This window comes from Choloepus didactylus, chromosome 8 (assembly GCF_015220235.1).
Source record: "Choloepus didactylus isolate mChoDid1 chromosome 8, mChoDid1.pri, whole genome shotgun sequence".
Classification (NCBI taxonomy): domain Eukaryota; kingdom Metazoa; phylum Chordata; class Mammalia; order Pilosa; family Megalonychidae; genus Choloepus; species Choloepus didactylus.
The window spans coordinates 13,990,214-14,012,104 of NC_051314.1; the positions used below are offsets into that span (position 1 = coordinate 13,990,214).

General features: G+C 40.4%; 1 protein-coding gene across 2 annotated transcripts in view; it reads right to left on the bottom strand.

Annotated features, from left to right (window-relative positions):
- Positions 1-21,544, bottom strand: part of GRAP2 (GRB2 related adaptor protein 2) — a 60,645-nt gene extending 39,101 nt beyond the window's left edge. The window contains exons 1-2 of one of the 2 annotated variants that reach the window (XM_037847235.1): positions 21,318-21,544; positions 4,858-4,925 (exon numbers count right to left, since the gene is read on the bottom strand). In XM_037847235.1, the coding sequence (XP_037703163.1) occupies positions 4,858-4,867 (10 nt within the window). In that variant the 5' untranslated portion in view covers positions 4,868-4,925; positions 21,318-21,544. The remainder of the gene's footprint in view (positions 1-4,857; positions 4,926-21,317) is intronic. The other variant, XM_037847236.1, reaches the window with a different exon arrangement.
- Positions 21,545-21,891: the final 347 nt, after the last annotated feature.

Genomic DNA, 21,891 nt, shown 5'->3' on the forward strand with positions numbered 1-21,891 from the left:
CAGAGTGTTGGGCAGAGGAAAAGCTGAAAGGTACTGAGGGATTGCAGCAAGACAGGGAGTCAGCAGAGATGAGGTGGGAGCCTCAGACAGGGCCTGGATCCTCGGGGACCCAGGGAACAAGTAAAGGAGAGGAGATTTAACTATCTCAAGTAGGGCAAGAAAACCCATATCTAAGATGCTTGCATATAAGCAGCTTCTTTACTCATCTGAAATTCTTCTGATTTGCCAGAATTTGTCTATAACACCTCCAAGCAGGGTTTGGACCAGCTTGGATAGCATTGCTGGAGGGCAGTCAGATCTGAGGTCATGGCCTGAATCCATCATTGACAAGCTGTGAACCTGAGCAAGGGCAGGCTCTCCAGATCTGTAAATTGAGTCTTTAAGACTCCTCCCAGTGTGTACACTCTATGTTACCTAGATTCTCTGAGGTTTATGTACAGACTGCCTGGACCTACTCCACGTACAAATTGTGACACTCTAAAGGAATGAGATCAGTTCCAAGCAGCATGCAATGTCACAATATTAGGGTGCAGAGACAGTATGGCAGGTTGGGGCACAATTTTATACGAATCCTTAAGAAGGACAACCTTCCTATCACCACCCTAGGTCAGGCTCACATCTGAGTCTGCAAGATCCCTGGTTAAATTCACAGCACCCACCCCTGCAGGATTTAGTTTCTCTAAAGCATTGCTCAGTTCACACATCCTTTTTGCTCCAAAACCTTGAATGGTTCCACTTGACTTATGGTACGGACTCAGAGTCCCTAGAGTGGCATTCAAAGCCGTGCCCAATATGTCCCCAACCATATCTGCCACAACTCCCACCTCAAACAAGGTTCTCTTGCAATAGTGTCCTTGAATGTTCCTACTGCTCTCCTTTTCTCACTCCAGCTCAAATTCACGGTCCGACTTAAATTCAAGCCCACCTCTTCTGGGAATGCTGTATGGTTACCCCTGTCCTCTTCTGAACCCTGTGTAGCCCTGACTGTGTCATTCATTAGCGCTGTTAATTTCACTCTGTGGAATTAATTCTCCAGATGACTTGTAAACCTCAGAGGACAGTAACCAAGTCTTACCCCTATTGTAGTCTGTGGACCTAGCACAATGTCTGGCTCATGATAAATGTCTGCTGATGACATGTTTGCTACACTGTAGCCCCTATGAGATTACTGAGTAAAATCCATGAAAAGGATTGTTATTATTAGTATTAATTCGATATAATGCGGTGGCCCAAAGGTCTTCCCTCTCTTGGAGCCAGTGGTTTGGTGCAACCATCCTGGAGTAATGAAAATATGAAGCATTATTCCCATGAGTCATCAACAGTATTTTACATGCGTTTCTCTGGAGCTTAAAGTTCATCCAGGAATGAGTTATTTCGCAGATCAAAAGAAGCATATGTGCAATCCACCAGGAGGAATAATCGCTCTGCTAAATTTAAAGGGAGAAATGTCTGAACACTCCAACCTCAAAGTAGAAATGGTTTACCAACACATGACTGGAGAGGAATGTGAGTAACTTACTTAATTTCTGGCCCCTAATGTTCAGTTTTTAGTATATGTGTTCCCATGAGCAGCACATAAGATTTTTCACAAAAGAGGAACTGGCATTAAATCAATAAGGAAAAATCACAATTTCCTTACTGATCCAACAGCATTTAAGGAAGCTGAGCTCTGCCAACATGTACAACTATGCAGAATTTGTAACTGGGCAGTTAAAACCACCATCTAAGCTGGCAGCTGTGATTTTCCCAGAAGTAGAGCTGCAGGGAGAAAAATAGCTTTTACACTTCAGTTCCATTTTTGCAAATTTGGATCTGTTAGTGAAAAGCCATTGTAAGTCTAGAGTTTTTTTGTTTTTGTTTTTGTTTCCGTTTTCTTTCCTCATTAGCAAAGGAAATAATGGTTTCTTTTTCTGCACATGGAAATTCATTAATTTATTCAACAAATATTTATTGAGCACCTATCATGAGTCAAACATGGTTTTAGGGCTGGGGATGCAGATGTGAACAAAGGAGGTGAAGTCCTTGATCTCATGGAGCTTATATTCTAGTGGGGGAAAGACAGATAATAAATAGGTAAATAAATAAGTAGATATATACTATATCAGGCTTAAATATCTGAAATAATGCTAAAATCTTATATTTGAAAATTTGCCAGAAAATTAAAAATGAAAACTCCTACATGAATATTATCTTAGCTCATAAGTGCCACATATATTAAGGCATACTTTAGAAAGAATGACTAGTAAGGAATACATATACTGCTCTTTGCACATGCCATTGACATTCCCTTCTGATCTTCAGCAGGATGTGTGCTTTGAATTGCATTTCCAGGAGACGGATTTGTGCCAACTTGTATCCACCCCATTTTGGCACTCTGTGTCCCTCTAGATCTCACTGCTGTCGTACCCAAGACCTGGAATTCCTTCTGGACTCCTCCCTCTTTTTTCTTCCTCTCCCCGAAATCTGGCACCCCCATTGAACGGGTCTCTAAACCCTATATTTGACGAAAACCTCAAATTGACCCCCTTCTTTACACCACCCCCTCCTTAGCGAGTTTTCTCCAGGATGCTAGCAGTTGCTTCCCACTTCCCAGCCTGACGCTAGTCTCACATGGCTCCAGTCCACCCCTATTCATTGCTTGCGTGGATCCCGTTTGCCCTTGCTCTGCCTGCACACCCTCCCTGGGTCCCCACGCCTGCAGGATGAAGCCCAGACTTCTGAGTCTGCACACTGTGTGGCCTGGCCCCTGCTGACCTGCTCAGCTTTATGCCTTTGCGTCTTTCCCTGAGCTTGGGCCCTGGTCATGCCAACACCAGCACCACTTCAAGTTTCCTGGTCACACTACAGACAAATCTTTCCTTGGGGTTTCTTTTTCCTTGAAGGCGCTCTCTCTCTTGTGCTCAATTCTTGCCATCTTTTAATATGGCTCAAATGTCACCTTCTCTTTAAGCCTTCCCTGACACACTGGGTAGAGCTGGATTCTCCCTCCCTTATGTCCTGACAGCATCCTGGCCCTACAGTGTCGCTTCAGGTATCATACCCATCATGGATTGAATTGTGCCCCCCAGAAAGATAAGTCCTAACCCCTGGCCCTGTGAGCGTGAAATAGGATCTTTGAAGATGTTGTTAATCAAGACGAGGCCAAAGTGGATTAGGGTGGGCCCTAATCTAGTTGATGGGTGTCCTTATAAGAGGAAATTTGGACACAGAGAGAAGACAGCCATGTGATGGAGGCAGAGCTTGAGTTGTGCCACAAGCCAAGGAAGGCCAGGGATTCCCGGCAAGTCACCGGCAGAACCCTAGAGACCTCAGAGGAAGCCTGGCCCTGCCAACACCTGAATTTCAGAGTTCTGGTCTCCAGACTGTGAAAGAATAAATTCCTGTTGTTTTAAACCACCCCGTTTGTGTTTCTTTGTTATAGCAGCCCTAAGCAAACTAAGATGGCACCTAATACAAGGCATTTGCAATGATTTGTTTACTTGTGTGTCAACCTTCCCAGGCTGTAAGCTCCTCGAAGTATGGAGTAATTTATTTGCAATGTTAGAGCATAGCACAGGGCCTGGTACATAGTAGGCCCTCGGTAAAAGATAAATGAATGAACAAACGAATGATCTACAGTCTCTTCTGGTCCTGCTCTTGCTGAGCTATGCATCTGAGAATTAGGTGGTTATAACACTGTAACCGAGTAAAACCAACTAAACAATGCAGTAATGAACTTGACTTGGCTCTTATGAACATTGGGTTTTAAACATTTGAGTTAATGGGGTGACAGATGATAAGGAATTCCAAAACCAAATTTTCAGACAATATTTCTTTGCATACTAAATCTGGAGATGGTTGAGAAGTTCAAACAAATGATTACAGCATGTAAAACAGAACCATTAAATAATCAGGATCATTTACTGCAGAAGAAAAACTTGAAGAGACTTAATAATGGTTTTTAATGAAAGGAAAAATTGTGCTCCGAGGACAGCTAGATGTCCTGCTTCTCCAAGAGCACAAAAGAAGAAGAAATGAGATTAAAGCAATTCAAAGAGTAAAGTTAAAAATAAAAAGGAACCCAATGGTTTCCTTCCAGGATAAGTGAGCCTATTTCAAGTTACTATTACAAATAACTCATATACGAACTAGGCACTATTCTAAATGCTTTACTATCTGTTGTATTACCTAATCCTCGCAATGAACCCACCTGGGTTAGTTTTAGTGATATTATTCCGATTTTACAGGTGATGAAACTGAGGCACAGGGAGGGGAAGTAACTTATTTAGGGTCACACAGCTGGTAAATGGTAGTGCTGAATTGCAACCCAGCCATCTGGCTCCTGAGTTCTTGCTCTTATCTATTCTGCTTACTGCCTTACTAGTGGCTGAAAGAGATGCCAGACCTCAAAGTTTGAGGATGGGGCCTAACACTAAGCTCAGGAAACCTCATTAAGTTCATGTGACTAGTTTAAATTTAAACAAGAAAATCCTTGAATATAATAATTGTCCTTCACTGGCAGGACAGCTAGTTGCCATGTGGTCTTTCCCTATGCCAATGTGTGCATGCATGTGTGTGTGTCCACAAAAATTAAAGAGCTCATTTTTCTATTCTGTGTTCTGGTTAGTTGGTCCACCAGGTCTGGTCTTTCTAATGAGACAGCAAGTTTGTTTGGTTTTGTTTTGTTGTCAGCAATCAGGGCAGACACGGTTTAAGCATCCACACGTTTGTTTGTATTTATGTGACCTGACATAAATCGTGTCGCATTTAGATATTACGATTTTACCTCCGAGGTGATGGAATGTACTCCTGAGGCTGAAAAAGCAGGCACGTTTTTTTTTCCTATTATCTTTCCCAAGGCGACCTTGTCTGGCCTACCTTGGGGCATAAGCAGTGAGGTTATGATCAACGCAGAACGGTGGCAGCTCGCCGAGCAGCTCAAATGCCTGCACAAGAGAAAAGACAACGGTGGTCCGATCTGCGGAGAGCAATCAAGAGCTGAGCTGCACCCTGGCTGCAGGGGGCCTGCAGGCTGGTACAGGAGAACCAGGGCGGCCCAGCAGGAGCCTGCAAGGAGGGCATGAATGAGTCACTAGACTTTTCAGGTTGACTGAGATGACTTATGTTGATTTTCTTCGAATTTAGATGTGTTATCAGTGTTCACACATTGGGCATAACGGGAAGAACATGATAGCTCCTGGCTCTTAGCAGGGTTCTGATAAAATTCGGGGTAAGACGTAACTCTGCAACAAAGTGCTGCGTGCATAGTGTGTGGGTCCCGGTGTGTGCTGGGGGCATGAGGGCGGATGGGCCCTCACGGGAGCACAGGTACATGTCCTGAGCTGGGGGAAAACACAGTCTGACCAGTCCAAGTGTTTTCTGACACTGTACACAGGTCTGCCTGGGTCGAGAGTTACTATTTTAGGCCATCAAGATGCACTGCTAATTTGTCACACTGAGTTCATGGTCTGATCTAGCACTTTGCTGTCTAACATCGGATCCCCACAATAACCAGATAAATTATTGGTGACTCGGTTAAGAGTTTGGGCTCTGGAGCCAAGGAGGGAGCTCACATAACCCCTACAGCCTCAGTTTCCTAATCTTTAAAATGGATACAACAACAGAACCTACCTCACTGGTTCGGATTAAATGGATTAATACATTAAAGTGCTTAGAACAGTGCCTAGTATGTAGTCAGCACTGAATTTGTGTTTTTGTATACACTTTTATTTATACAACTTCATACCCAGCCCAGGACCTACCCCAGTGCTTACACAAAGTACTTGGTAAATATTTGTTAAATGTTGAAGGAACCAGAAGAAAAGATTTAGTGGAATACACATATGGATACATGTTTTGTCTGCTCTGTAATCTGTAATTCAGGGACAGACCAGCAAAACTGGATGTGATATTCCTCAGCCCAATTCTTCATGCTATTTCCTTTGTAATATTTGTGCAAAGTCATCCTCTCCATTCCCTTCTTCTATTCCATGGAGACATTTGATTACAGAACACTTTCCTTTTTTGAAATATTTCTCCATAGGAGATTAAACCTAACATCCAGTCACAGAATTTGTACAAGTGCTAAACAAATGCTTTTCTTAACTGGGTGGTTTCTCTTATTTTTCTCTTTAAAGTTAGGCCTGAATTTTGCTATACCACCTAAGCTAAGATGGGCCTTAAAATATAATTAACAGAGTGTTAGCTTCATTGCAAATTTCATGATTTAGATGAATCCTTTGGGCTCCTTGTTTGGGCAGCACTGGGAAGCTAATTAATACATTATTAATATATTGTTGAGGCAAACAAGACTCTGCTTGCACACAGAGCCACAACAAGAAAAAATGCAGGTCAGAAATATTTTTGCAATTAAGGAAAAATGTTACAGTAATAAGAAATTGTCGTGTATATGACACAACTCAGTGTATTAAAACACATACTGACTTACAAACGAGGCACTTGTCAGAATCAAGCAAAGCTCTCTCTGGATGATTTCAATCATTTAGAGCCTGATCAGGGCATCTAAAATGCCCTGCAATGAACTAGAAATGGCAACCTTTTGGGATCCCAGGAACAAAAACCTGGATTACTATTATTCATATAAGGTTTCGTAATGGTTGAATCTCAAACTTAGGAGCGAGTAATGAAACAACCGAGCAGGCAGCATGAAATGGTTTTTAATTCAGGAAATAAAGAGCTCCTTTGGCAGCAGAAGCAATGGGAGTGTGTAGAGTGGAGCATGAGTTATTGCACCTCTTTGGGTCTCAGTTTTCCTATGTTTGTTAACTTCCTCCTAAAGAATATTCATCCTCTATAATAGCTGATATTGCAAAGATCAGTGGGATTTTTCCTTTAAAATGCTATGCATTTCTTGGGGGAAAAAGCTAGAGCTGTACAATACATTATTTTGATTTTGGTTGACCTAGAGCTGTGACAGAAGCCAAATTGCAGAAGCATAATTCAGAGAAAACAGAGTTACTTTCATTTTTTCAAACAGAAGCTACACAGTCCCCTCTTTGTGTTTGGGTTCTTATACAAATCAAAGGCAAAGGAGAGAGAGAGGGCTTAGCTATATCATCAATTTTAACTTTCCCCCCAACATCATGAATTTTCCTTATGGATTTTTTGAGCATGAAACATGCACAATTCTGCTCGATTTGCACCGTCTAATGAAATCCCACCCCAAGGTGATGTGCTTCTATAATAATATCCTAGTGCTAATTACATTCTAGAATGGCTAGGGCAAGAATAGTTCCAAACATACTCAAGGTAATAACTAGTCAGATATCCAGAAGGTCAACAGTTCAATCAAAGAGAGTAAATTAGCATATCTTAAGAAAGAGTTCAAGTGGTTTTGTACAAGAGCTCTCATTTAAGTCTACAAGAATACTTAAAATACTGATAGAGTTAGGTAATTCTATATTTCCCTTTTTAACTCGCTGAAAGCTCCCAGTTTCAGGGTGCAGTGTCTGAGAACAAGGAGCGTCTGGCAGGTGAAGAGGAGAAGGTACATTAAGGAAATTTGGCTGGAGTTTTAGGTTAGGGGTCTGTGCCAGGACTGGATCGCTTGGAGTTGTAGGGAGGGGGGCACTTTGGGCTGTGATGAAACAGTAGAGGCAATGCTAGAGAACATGATATTGGGCGAGGGGTCAGGCGAATCTTCTATTATAGTAACAACCCAGTTTTAACCCATGACATAAATCCCCCAATTAGTCGTGTATCAAATCACTGTAAATAAAACTACCAATTGCTGTCATAAATGCAGTTTTCCTAACAGTGTTAGATCCTTTTCCCAACTCCCCATTTTTCTGTGCTTTCTAATGAACACAAATAGAGAAACAATCGGAAGCTATACCCTTTGCTCATGGTTTTAAATGACTGAGGGCATCTTTTGTTCAGATGTGCATAATATTTTAATTTATTTCAAAAATATGTAGTGAGCACCTCTTCTTGGTAAGTGTGATATGGCGAATTGTTTCAGAGATGGGGCTGAAAAACAAAATAAAACAAAAACAAAAAACCCTTTCTACTCTGCCAAAGGTAAAGTACTAAAATTACAAAATAACTCAAGGATTTTTTTTTAGTATGCTAAAAAGTGGCATTTTTCATTAAACATAGATAAACTTATAATAACGAGGCCCCATGAACCCCTCACTCGTAGGGTTTTTATGAGCCCCTGATCCATTGCAGAGGAATCCTAGAGTTGCCCAAGTAAGGACTTTTCCATCTGCCTCTGAGGGAAAACCTTCCTGCAGGGCACTTCCGGCCTGTGGAGTTCTCTCCTTTACCCTCCCGTCACTCTTCTTTGAGCTGCTCCTTCAGTTCAGTTTCATTCAGCTCAGGGCTGAGAGCATCCCGGGCCGAGGCTGCAGGAGATGCCAGGACGCCCCTGCCCTCCAGTAGTTCAGGGGTGAGTGAGCGAGACGGAAGCCCACACTGATAATATTGACACCTAAATCGGGTGTGAGAGCAGAGGAGAAAGAGATGAATTCTCTCTGGAAACAGGTGGGAAGAGGAGTAGGTTTGGGGCTACCCCTTGAAGACTGGGTAGGATTTTGGAAAGCGGCTCTGCAGGGGATGGGAGAGCATTTCAGGGAGAACTCTAGTTTGAGCAAGAGTGAAGACGGCCTTGTTCCAGAATGGTGAGCGGACACTGACAGTTTTTGGAACAGAGTGCTTGTTCCTGACAAAAGGGAGTACTTTGGTTGTAAAAAATGTTGCTTATTGATGGTAGGATCACTGCCCCAAATTCTCTAATTTTCTTTTCCAACTGTGCTACCGAGCCTTACTGAATTTTTATATGTCATCCAGCTGCTTTTATAAAGTCATCTAATACAGTGATATCTTACCTTTGGAGAGCATGTTACCATTTACAAATTGCTTTTTTTATATTTGATCCATATAACAACCCTGTGACACCACAGGCTCACCTCCACAAGCTATTTCCTTCGGAAAGTAACTGCTACCTATAGAAACCACTACCTATAGAAATCAGGGAATTTTCCACTAGCAGCCTCATTGCGTTAGAAGCACAGGCCAGGATAAAGTCAGCAATTCAGGAGAAATGAGAGGAGAGGACCCAGCAGAGAATGTGAGTCCCTGGAGAAGGGTGAGAGGGCAGCTTTGGTAATGGATAGTGTGGCTGCATCAGAAAGCGGAGGATGCAGCGAGGTGAGGGATGCTGGCCTGCTACTGGGCTGGCAGCGGTACTCTGCAGAGAGCTGAGCACACGGCAGGTGCACGGTCACGGCTTGTTCAACCCGCAAGTGGGAACGGGTGTATAGCTTGAGCGGGGCCATGTGAAACAATTGAAAAATATAAAATGATGGCTTTTTAGAACATGGGTAGAGAATAAAATGTTCATGTTTTATAATGTTGGGGAGTGAAGGTCTGGTTCAAGCTCTAGGAAGGGAGGAATGCTCATCTCTTTACTCATCTGTGTTCTCTTTCATTCCACAGCATCCCCATCTATCGTAACTTTACTGTGTTTCAAAGCAAGTAATAAAGTGGTGTACTTTTGGAACCATTTAACAGAAGTCAAAACAACCAGGACACTGTTATTGTTGTAATCTAGTTGGAATAAATCTCACTGTTGTCAGATGCATCAACATATCCATTTAGCTTGCTGCCACTCAATTTTCTTTTCTGCTTAGGGACATGACATGAAATGAAATTAATCTGGTTGCAGCAAAGTGAGTAAATTCAGTTGAATGAATCCCTTTCAGTGCAAAAGAACTTTGTTTTGTAGCTCATTTGAAACACAATCCACATGGCAATATAATAGCTCCTCTGGAACTAAACAAATGCATTTATCCCAGTTTTATTTACAGCTAAATTCATATTAGAGCAATTTTATATGATAGTGTATTCTACTGTCCTTAGATGAAGGTCAAGTGACAGCATCCACAGGACGACCAAAAGACTTCAGGAGAAACTTAGCCTAAGAATTATTGCTCTCAACCAGACAATAAACGCTGCGAAGATTGACACCTCCTTGGAGAGAGAGACTAATGAAACCAACAAAACGGTGTGTATTCTATTATATTCTCCCTTCTTTGCTTTCCATGGTCAAAAGGGCAGTCTACACCAAGTGTATGTTTAATAAATACATTTCAGTGGTGACTCTCACAGCAGGCAAGACTTGGAGAAGGTCCAGAGAATAACAAAGGGATTAAAAGGATGGATGACACACAAATGAAACTGAGATTCTTTAGCCTAGGAAAAGGGAAGCTGGGCTTGGCAGTGGTGGAGGGTGGTTTGCGTTGTTTATCTTTGCTGAACGTTAGCATGCATATTATATGGAGATAGGGTGAGATAAAGAGAGTCAGCTCACATTCCAGTAAGGAGCATTTAAGGTTAGCAATGGGCAGGAAGTCTTGACTTAAATGGATTATGAGACATTAACGAGTTTAAGAAATCTTTCTCTAGAAATTTTAAACTTGAAGACTAAATCTCTTCCTGAAACGATTTAGGTGCAGTACAGTAGGGAAACAACCCAAAAGACCTCTCCAATTTTATTCCAGCTCTTATCTTGTGATTTTTCAGCAGCCAATGTCAGGGCCTGGCTTGCTCCTTACCCGTCTTTCTCCATGGCTGAAAGCACTTGACCCTTCTTGCAAGTCAACCATATTGTAGACTCAGCACTAATCCTTTCCTCATTTGAGAGGGGTTTAAGAAGCTCATTCCAGCTGAACACAACTAACTCAGCATCGGGTCACCTCCTGCAGCTGGCCTGGCTCTGAGGTGTCCCAGTTTTACAAGCAGGATTCTGCCTTGCTCCAAATTCCAAATCTTACTGGATTTACTGGAAATCCATCTTTGTTTTTCCTATCTGAATACCCGAAATCCTTCCTTGTTTTCCTGGCCTAACATGATTTTGAGATCATACCTAGTATCCACTTTGGAGAGAAGCCTTACCTGTCTTTTGCCAGTTCCTACCTCCCCTCCAGCCCTCCTTTCCTCATACCTGGTGTTCAGTCCCTGAACCCAGCCCTGTTAACCTAAAGCTGACGGCCTTTGTGTGCATGGCACTGTTTATTATTGTCTGTCCTAAATGTTGCCTCTTACCTGCGGCTGGATACTCTATTCCCTGTCCTCCATGTCCCCACCAACATCACTCAGGCCACTGCCAGCCTGTTTATTCTTTGCCTGACCACATAGCCACATTTTGCAGTGGCATTCTACTATTTATGGTTGTGCAACTGAGTCTTTCACATGCCTCTACAACAGGGTTTCTCCACTTTGGCACTATTGATACTTTGGACCTGGCCTCTACATGCTAGATGCCAATAGATTCCCCTCCCCAAGGTGTGACAACCAAAAATGTCTCCAGGCATTGCCAAATGTCCCTGGCCAGGGAAAGGCAGGGGAGACAAAATTGTCCCCAACTGAGAACCACTGTTCTACAAGAACCCAGAAAGGCAAGAGTACTTTAGAGCTAGATATATATATATATGAAATAGCTGCATGTGTATTTGTATATTAGTACTTTCAAATTTGTAAAATTTTAACTAACAACTCTAAATTATTAATAAACATCAAATGCAGTTTTGTATGTTTTGTATAATGACACAAGGTAGATGCTAGGTAAAATGGGGTGAAATCCCTTCACCCTAGATCAGTTCTTCTCAAACTTTACTGTGCATAAGAATCTTTTTTAAAATTCAGATTCTGATTCAGTAGGTCTGAGAGCCTCAATTCTAACAGGCTCCCAGGTGCTGCTGCTGCTACCAGTCCTGAGACCACACGGTGAGTTGCAAGGCCCTAAGAGCAGAATCTGTGGTGGGGAGTGGGGGGATTACTCCAATCAATAAATACAAGGTCACCAAGCAGCATTAAATTTCCATTAGAATGACAGACTAGAAATGTTTGGATGTTCCTTGCACTTTTCTGTAAGGAACTGCTAACAGGGACAAGTTTTGAAAGATGACATTTCTATTAGCTTGAAATTGTAAATATCATACAAGTTACCTGTGAGCTCGCTGCTTTGGATGAAAACCTATGAACCGCTAAGCTAGTCTGGTAAGACTTTTAGAAGTTTTCAAAAGTCTGACCGAAACCTCAACTTCAAGGTCTCTTTAGTCCTCTTAACTAACTAACGGAAGAGGGTAGGGGTGAGGATGAAGCTGGGGGAGGGGATGAGGGAAGAGAATCACTTTAAATGGGGCCTTTCAATGAAACAGATATACCTTATGGCATTTACTCAAATTACAAAAAACTTTACATTAAAATTATACTGACATCACATGATGTTACCACAACCAAAATTCAGATAACACAGTTATATCTTTAAAACAGATGCAAAAAGGATTGTCATTTACTGTGATGTATAGTGATAAGGATAAAGAAATCTTCTGAAGGCTGCTGACAGCCTGAAATAAAATTTTTCTCCTCTCATTTAACACTGCCTCTGAATAACTTTTACTTAGGGTTTTGCAGACATCCAACTCATTGTCGCATATGCTTAGGAGGAAAATGGCCGTTAACTGTTACTGTTTTACAGTCAGGAAGACTGATGCTCATTAATTGGTCTAAAGATGCAGATTTGTCTAGAGTTGCAGACAATTTATCCAAAGGAAGGAGAGAATAAAGTCCTGACTCTTTTGAGGCTTCTTCTAGGGATCCAGCTATGTATGAGACCAGCTACTAAGCCAGCAGGTAAGTACTCCCTGCTAATATGGAGAGAGCTAATATGCCAGCTGTGAAGCACTCTGACAGGTTTTCAATATGGCTATGTGTAATAGTGATAAATATCTCTTCATTTAACCCCCTGTGTCTTACACAACAGTGTAAGTACAGGATAAAGAAGATCTGGCTTACCAGTAGCTCATGGGAACTCATGAGTTTTAATCTACCACAATTGCAGTATGAGTCAGCAGTATGACATGAATGTTAAAAAGGCTAATGCATTCTTGGGTCACATTAATAGAAGTATAAGGTATAGATCAAGGGAGGCAACCGGCCTGTGGTGTTCTGCATTGTCAGACCACTTCTGGAGAGCTCTGTTCCATTCTGGGCACTGTGATTTAGGAGAGGCTGGAAACAGTCCACAGGTGAGTAGTTAAAGTGCTGAGAACATGCAAAACCACATCAAAAGAAGAGTGATAAAAAGAACTAAGGATATTTACACTCGAAAAAGAAAACTTAGGGGCCATGACTAGAAGTGGGGGAAGAGCAGGCTCTCTGGTTAAAAAGAGCTCGAGGTACAGTTTCCATTGGCTGAAGTTTAATTTCTAGATCGCCAAGAAAAAAATTTCATAGGAACCTTCTTACTCTTTCTCTTTTGCAAAATAAACCCATCTTCAGTGAAGAAGACCCTCTTCCTCTATGAATTCCTTGAAGTGCAAAGTATCTGGGGATGAATTTACACTTCTTTGCCAACCCATCTCCCCCTGCCCTTCAGGTGCACCTCCACCTAGAAGCCCTCTCTAAAAAGCCCCACCTTGAGCCACTTACTCTGTTTTCTCCTTATCATGAGTTTTGCATTGCAGGAACATTTTTATTTGACTGTCCTAGTTTCCCTAATAAATTGTTAGTTAGAGAAAATGATCCTTCTCTTTCTGTTTTTGTTGTTATCCTAAATGTTCTCAGTACATCTGGGATGGAAGGAATGTTTGCTGACTATAGGCAAAAGATGAATTGAAGTAACCAGACAGGTAATTTTTTTATAGTGTGTACATGACAAAGTATTGTGGCATGCTCTCTTGATGATAGCAACGAACTGACCCTTCACTTTATGAATTAATATGAGCTGACAAAGTTGGCTGTGTAGTAAATCTTATTTCCTTATATTTAAAACTGGAAGTTGTGAATCTAGGTGGAGAAAAACAAAATCTACTATCCAAGAGCTCCACCTTCCTTCTTCTAGGTCTTGGGAATTTCTCTCCAGCTAGGGAGATATTTGGATATTTAAGGGATATTAAGTGGCAAGTCACAGCCTCACACTGTATCTGGGTTTAAAGCTTCATGGTTTATAAAATGAATTAGTGGTCTATTTGAAAATAGTGATCTAGGAACCCAAAATTTCACAAAATGAGTTTCTTTAAATAAAAATGCCATGTTATATATTGTATAAATGAGATAATGCATATTTATATTATATCAGTGATATAAAAAATGCTTTGGGGTGGCAATTTATGAATCTTCCTAAGTCTCCTTTTTAGGGGATTAAAGAACAGTAGCATTTCACTCAAGGACAGAGGAGTGCCTGGAGCACACAGGGTCATGCTGGAGGCTGAGAATAGAACACAGAATGCGAGAGCTAAGTTCACTCTCCATCACTCTCATCGCTGGGCCATATTGCCTCCCACAGTCCAGTGACCTGACTCAAGATGGACCAAATTATACATCTCTCCATAAAAAATTCGTATAACTCTGTGTGCCAGCCTGAAATCCGCTTCAAAAATTTAAAGAGCCAAAAGACCGAGAAATGGTCCTGGTTACCGAGGGAGCCAGCCTGCCCGTGCTACTAGTACTTGGCACGGATTAGCCCAAGAGCCCGGGGAGGGTGGTTCCTGCCATGGGCAGAAACCCTTTGGTTCTGAGATGCCACCATTTGACAACCGAGGTTAGAAAGCCCTAGTTTATTGACACACAGAGCATGAGATGAAGTATGTTTTCTGTTTGTTTTATTTTGGTGGAAAGACCCAGATTACTTATGTTGACTAAAGCACTTAAAAAAGAATTAAATGGGACTCTGTATATTTGCAGCATACGCTATGGGAAGTTTTTAATTAAAAAAATAAACATAAAAAAATTTTCCTAATTATATTGACCCAAAGATTTTCCAAATACTTAAATACCACAAAAAGCTTGATCTCATTCTTTCTTCATCTCAGGGCCTCTGGGTTCAGTACTGCAGGCCCTCTCTTGAGCGTCTGACATCCAAGCACATTTCAGTGACATTAAAGATGTAACTCAATGAAAATTCAGGTGCAAGATTCTGTGTCTTTTAAAAGGAATTACCTCTTTAGAAAGACAGGGTTCTAGCAGCCTAATAAGCCCATCAGCATTATTTATTTCCATATTATACATGGAACTACCCGAGAGGGATGATAAAACACCGTGGTATGTCTGCTTGATGCAGAGTGCAGGCTTAGAGCATAAATGGTGTAAGACAGGCAGCCCTGAAGGAAAATGAAGGCACTGGCAGAAAGACTCCCAAGCAGTCTACAAAAAACATGATGAACGTTTGTAGTTTCTAACTGGACCTGGACATTATGTAGAAGCCCGTCAAGTGTTGCACGCCAGCTCTTGTGACCTACAAGAAGGGCAAGGGGTCTCGCCTTCAATAGCAGAAAAGGTCATTTCCCTCTGTTCTCAGACCCAGTGGGATTAGATAGTTTTCAACAGAGAACTGAAGGGGCTTCAGAGAACAAGTGATCTACCCTGTCACTTGACCAAAGAGGAAACAGAGACCCAACAGGTTCTACGACTTGTTCAGGGTCACGCAGTTAGTTCCATGCACAGTAGCGCCCAAATTCAGATTTCCCGAAGCTGCGTCAAAGGTTTCTACCTCTCCAGAATGCTGTGTTCCTACCAGTTGCTACCAGTGTCGTGGAAAGAAGCCTGGGTTACAATTTAGCCTTTGTGCTAAGCCCAGGCGAAAGAAGTAAAATTACCTTGAGCAAGTCACTTAAACTCTCAGAGCTTTGCTTTTCCCACTCTGCAAAATGGGAGGTAAAATATGTGGTCTATACCTCAAAGATCTTTGCCAAATCAAATGAGATAATGTATGAAACTCTTTTTAAAGCTTTTTAAGGCTCATCGTAAAATAACTACAGATAAAGGAAATTTCTCCTATGGAAGATCTATGGATGGACTCCAGGGATCCATATGTAAAATTGTGTGTGCCCAGGCACATTTTTTCTGGAGGGGTTTCCATATTTTCATCAGTTTTGCATATGTATCTGTGATATTTTCCTCCTTCCTCTGCCAATTAAGAAACCTGTATGCTATGGATATCATATTGAGCATATTTATGATCAACTTGAATTGATATAATATAGATTTTTTTAGATTTCATATATGATTGAGATCTTTTCTGTCTAGCCCTACTGACTCAATAACCCCCATCCCCCATTTTTAGATTAAATATTTTGGAGGAAGAGAATCTTTTCAGCCATCTGACCTCACGTTTTGCCCCATAAAAATACCAAAATCCATAACTTATAAAATGATGAATAGAAATTTCAAATTACAAATCAATGTTTTTTTCCTCTACTTGTATAATTCCCTAGCAATATTTCCTAGTTATTTAGAAAGATTTTTCTTTAAAATCATATTTAAAAAGAGAGCTAGCTACTATTAGTTACTGAGTTCCTACTGAGTTCTCAGCAGTTTATTTCTAATACTATCTCGTAAAGCAGCAGACAAAAGACACAAATCATAAGCCATTTCTAGGCTTCCACATTAAGCCTTTGGTTCTAGAAGGCTGAGAGTGTGGAGAAAAACAAACAAAAAAGGATTCTCATGACCAATTGATCAATTAGGCTGCTTTTCATTAAAAAAAAAACAAACATAAAAGGGCAGAACCAATTTAGCAACGACGGTGTTAGAAATGCATAAAAAACATTATTAATGTTGGACTATTTTTCTCATTTATCTTTAGTTCTCTTCTGAAAATTACACTTGGGAGCTTTCTGAAATGGCAATTTAAGGGATGAATAAAACTCCTAATGCAGTAGTGGAATCCATTTGTAATGCTAATGAAGGGGCATGGATCAATACCTTGTATGTAAGGCCTTTTCTGTATAAAGTTGTACATTCCAGAAGCCACGGAGTGACCTACAGAATATCTGAGCATATAAGATAACCAACCAGGAAAGTTTCCTACTAACAAGAGTCATCCATGGTCCCGTAAAGAAATCCCATCCATCGTCTCTTAAAGAAATCCCATGTTGTCTTTTATAAATCTGATAATGGCTTATACTCTTGTGCTTTAGTGGTGAAATCTTATACAGTACAGGAATGTGAAAAATGAAGGGGAGTTCTCCCCCCAACTATATTAAAAAATATCATCTTCTGCCCCGAGGCCCTGAGGTCTTATAACTGCCATCTTGTATGTTCCTTTTGTGGTTTCCTTTTTTCCCCTCCCTATTCCTTCACAATTCTCCTACAGCATTCAGTCTCCAGTGTCATCTTTTATGTTTAAAGTTTCTTGTGCAGAGCCTTAAGCTATGTAAATGAAATAAGTACATTCAACCATGAGCAATAGAATGCTATTCTTATTCAGATGAATGAAACCTAAATGTATTTGGGAGGCAATGTTCCTAGATTTTCAATGACTTGAAACCTGGTGGGGGTGGGGAGTGGGAATCCTGTTAACCAATTTGCATTCAGTTCCATTTGTGTCACTTGTTATTACATGTTCCAGTCCTCAGAGAGAATGCTCTGGGATCAGACCACCTGCCACTTACTAGTTAAGTGACCTTGGATAAGTTGCTTAACCTCTTCGTACCTCAGTTTCCTCACTCGTGAAATAAAGACCATGTTAGCACTTTCTTCATCATGCCCTTATGAGAATTAAGTGAGTTGATACCTGCAAGGTGTTAGAACAGCACTTGGAAAATAATAACAACAGATGCTGTTTTAGGAACTTTACACATATAAATTAGTTAATCCTCAAAACCACCTGATGAGAAAGATACTATTACTCTCACTTTATAGCTGGAGAAATCAAAGCTCGGAAAGGTTGATTAACTTGCCCCAGTTCATCCGATTAGTGAGTGGAGTATTGGGCTAAAATCCCGGCCATCTGGCTCCACAGCAAGCACTCAGTAAATGTTACCTATTAGTATTATTACCTGAACTTATGCACTCAATAAATATTTGCAACCGCTGCTGTTGATAAGGATGAATCTGCGTGTCTAATCCTTTTTTCGAAGTGTTTACACATTTATAAGACCCCCAGTGGAAAAACTGATTCAGGCAAGGATTATCACTTAAAACCACTGGGTGAAAGTTTGTTGGGAAATAGGATATTATCACAGTGCCAACATGTCACCCCTTCAGACTACTTGCTAATTGCAAAGGAGAAAAGAATACCTTTCCAGAGAGATCCCTAGAGTGTGATCACTACCTAGATCCATGATCAAATTTAGCTTCACAAATTGTGGGACAACCTGGCATTATGTGCCTCTTGAAATGCAGTGTAAAGCACCCAGTGGCACCTTGTAAAACATGTTCGCTCCAAATCTAATCATGCCTTTAGTTCTAACTTTAGGTTTATAGGAAATACAGGGAGTAGATGAACAAATTAAATAATACCATTAGGAAACAATGGATCCAGAATGTGGGACATTCTACAAGATAACTGGCCTAACCTTTAAAAAAAATTCAATGTCAAATAAAGAGACATAAAACTCAAATGCAAAATGTACTTTCCATTTTAAAAATTAGATCCTGTTTTGTTTTTGTTTTTAGGGTGTAAAAGACTGGGGGGGGCAAAAGTTAAATATGGACTAGATATTAGATGACATTAAGGAATTACTATTCATCTTCTTAGGTGTGATGATGGTATCGTTGTTACATAGGAGAATTCCCTTACTTTTTTTAAATTAAATTTTTTTTTTTACAAATAAACACTCCCCCAATGTCCTTATTCTGAGATGCGTATTGAATTATTTAGGGGTGAAATATCATTTTGTCTGCAACTTACAACTAGTTTAGAAAAGAATACATGTAGATGAGGCAGATATGGCAAAAAGTCAGCACGTGTTGAACCTAGGTTGTGAGTATATGTGTTCGTTATACTAATATTTCAGCTTTTATGTTTGGCCATTTTCTTCATAAGACATCTTCATAAGATGTCTTACATCTTCTTTGGAGAACATGTACAATTTTTATCTTCATGTATGATGTAATTGTGTCTATTAATTCTCTAGAATATGTGTCTGTGAATCATATTTTGAAAAAGAAAACTGTTTTAAAAACTATTTACTGAATTCCCATTGGCTCAAACTTACTGAAACCTAACATTAACATTGTTAGAGAACCCAGTATCTAACACCAAGCCTGGCACATAGTAAATGCTCAATAAAATGTCTGTAAAAAGGTTTATTTGTTAAGATAGGTTATGCTTTCCTGAGAATTGTAAAGTGGCAAAAACAAAAAAAAGAAAAAGAAAAAGACAGAGACTTATGAACCTGTGCTGTTGTTTTACAGATCAAGATATGTTGGGCAAATACGTTGGGTGGACAACATGGGGTCCAGTGGGCCCTACCCTTTGGTTCAAATAACTCAGCTCGAGGATATTCTGGAACAAGTTTTGTGTTTGTTTTATGGGGGCATGAAAGAAGACTCTGTCTCCAGCACTGGTATCTGGCAGCAACTGTTACTTAAGAAATCCTAACAGAATCATAACTCTTAATGACCTTTTTGAACTACTACAGACTTTTCTTGATCTAGGAAAAGAGGTAAGTTCTGCTCAAGTTTAGGCATGACCCTTGCCAGTCAGTCACAGCCTTCACAAGCATGTGTTATTCTCTGGGAATCAATAAACCTGTGGGGACTAGGAACCTTTCAGCTCTTCCCCAAGTTAATGGTTCTAAGAAAGATAGCTTCAGGCAGTAAGGGGGACACATTTTGTAGAAGAAGTAGGAAGAGAATGATCAAGATTCAAAGAAATAATTAATAATGACTCATCTTGCATTTTCATAGTGACTTTTCCCTAAAGCATTTTTTATCTTTGTTAACTCATTTATTCTTATAATATCCCTATGAGGTAGACATAGAACAACTGAAACAAACACACAAACAAAAAAAGAGAGTATTTTCTTCAGGGCCTAAGATGTAGAAGATATTCAAAAGGATATTGTATTAGCCATAGAGATTTCTTCAAATTGAACAGGTTGCTCACCTCCTTTCTCTCTGCTCCAGTAAAGTCATTTTTTTTTATTAAATTTAGTTGTATTGAAATACATTCACACACCATACAATCAGTAAAGTCATTTTTAAAAAGATAAAACCTATTCCAATTTAGGGAAAGTGTGACTACAGCTTATGACATGGGAAACATGCAAAATTCAATCTAAAAAGGCAATTTGATTCAATGATACAGGGCTGTCTCTCTTTACAAAAATAAAGTTCTCAAAAAGGGTACAAAGCAGAATTTTTAAAAAGCCAACTTGAATCACTCTTAATGACCTTTTTGAACAACTGCAGACTTTTCTTGATCTAGGAAAAGGGGCAAGTTGTGCTCAAGTTTAGGCAGGACCTCTGCGAGTCAGTAACAGCCTTCTCAAGCAGGTGTCATTTTCTGGGAATCGATAAATACATCGAAAGTGTATTTAAAAGTGCTCTATTTACAGTATTCTTCATTTAATAGTGGATCCTTTTATAAAAAGGATCACTTTTAAATTGTTTTATAAAATGAAATTTTATATACAAAGGCTTCTACAGAATGTTCTTCCTGAAACTAAAACTGAGACAGAAAGGACCCATTTAAGAACTAAACAGTTTATGATAAATGTGGTTGTATAGCACAAAAGATCCTTCATCCTGAGGTTTCCCAGCTTTAGATCATATAACATAAGCACAGGCAAATCTTTTCCATTGGAGTTTTAGATCCTAAACATTTCTGCCCCTCTTCTAATTTATCTGGGAATGTATACTTTCAATATTAAGTTATATCCACTTTCTTAACAAGGCCTAATTTCAGGGATGTAAATACGGTATTTTGAGGTTAGTGAAAGCTTTGGTGGGCAAAGGGAACAGCTGGAAGAAACAGGAAGTACCTTCTACAGCCTGCACACCTCACTGGAGAGAGCATTAGGGACCTAGCCTAATATCAATAAAGAGACAAGGACAAAGAACACCCTCTCAAAATACATCCCAGGGTAAAGCTTTCTTTTCGTAAAGAAACTCAAATTGGTGTTGTTCGTAATGGTAAGATGACTACTCATAGACGCAGAAATGGAAGCATCCAGAGGAATCCTGGCCTTGGAGCACCGGAGTTCATTCATTGCTGCTCAGCACCCCATTCCTGCTCCCGTTTTGGATTAAATGCTGAACAGGGTGACATGGAATTTCACACCTGTGACCTCAAGGTCTAAAGTCTTTCTCTAAGATGGCTCAGAGGCTAATTAGTGGAAGCTTGCGTGTTGTAGGCTGGATGAGGAACAAGTCTCCTCTCAGTTTGTCTGACAGAAGCTGAATTTTATTACCTAAGATTACAGCAAAAGATTTAGAGACCTTGAGTGATGGGCCAAAATATTAAAAGCAATATTTACAGAGCTCACGGGGCCCCTTTTTAGTTAGATCTGACTCATAGAAAACATTCTGCAAGTTAGAAAACTGTTCGAGATTCCTAGAGTATTGATGTTGTAATAATGACATACCTGTTGGAAGAGAAGAGGTTGAATCTATGTCTTGGCTTTGACACCGAGTTACTAGAATCCTCTCTTGCAAGAAGGAAGATGAAATTCAAACATCAGAATTGCTGCATTCCATAACACGGTTCCACCTTATACCCTCTTCCAAGTCCCACACTAAAAGAGGGTGCAGGTCAGAGACCCATCAGGAACGCCTCCTGCCCACCTCCTACTCCCTCCTCTAAACTACCCCAAGCCAGCCCTGCAGTCAGTAGGCAAACCACACAGGAACTAGCAGATACAATGCTTCAGAGCTGGGCGTGAGCCTTAGATTATGTGGTTTTGTTTTCTTGCTGCCAAGGTTGAACTAAAATGCAGGAAGTTCAGCGAAACACTTTTGCTTCTTTATGCTTGGTTTCAGTTTTAACAATCTCCCCCCAAAAACTTATGTTCACATAAGAAAATGTGTAATCCTACAGAAGGTCCATGAAAAAGCTGCAGCTGGTCTTAAGCAAAACCCCTCATTTTCTCTTCAGATATCCATGCATCCTGAGAAGCATCAGGGTTCCTTGTGGTGAACTTACTTAATACCATCCTGAAC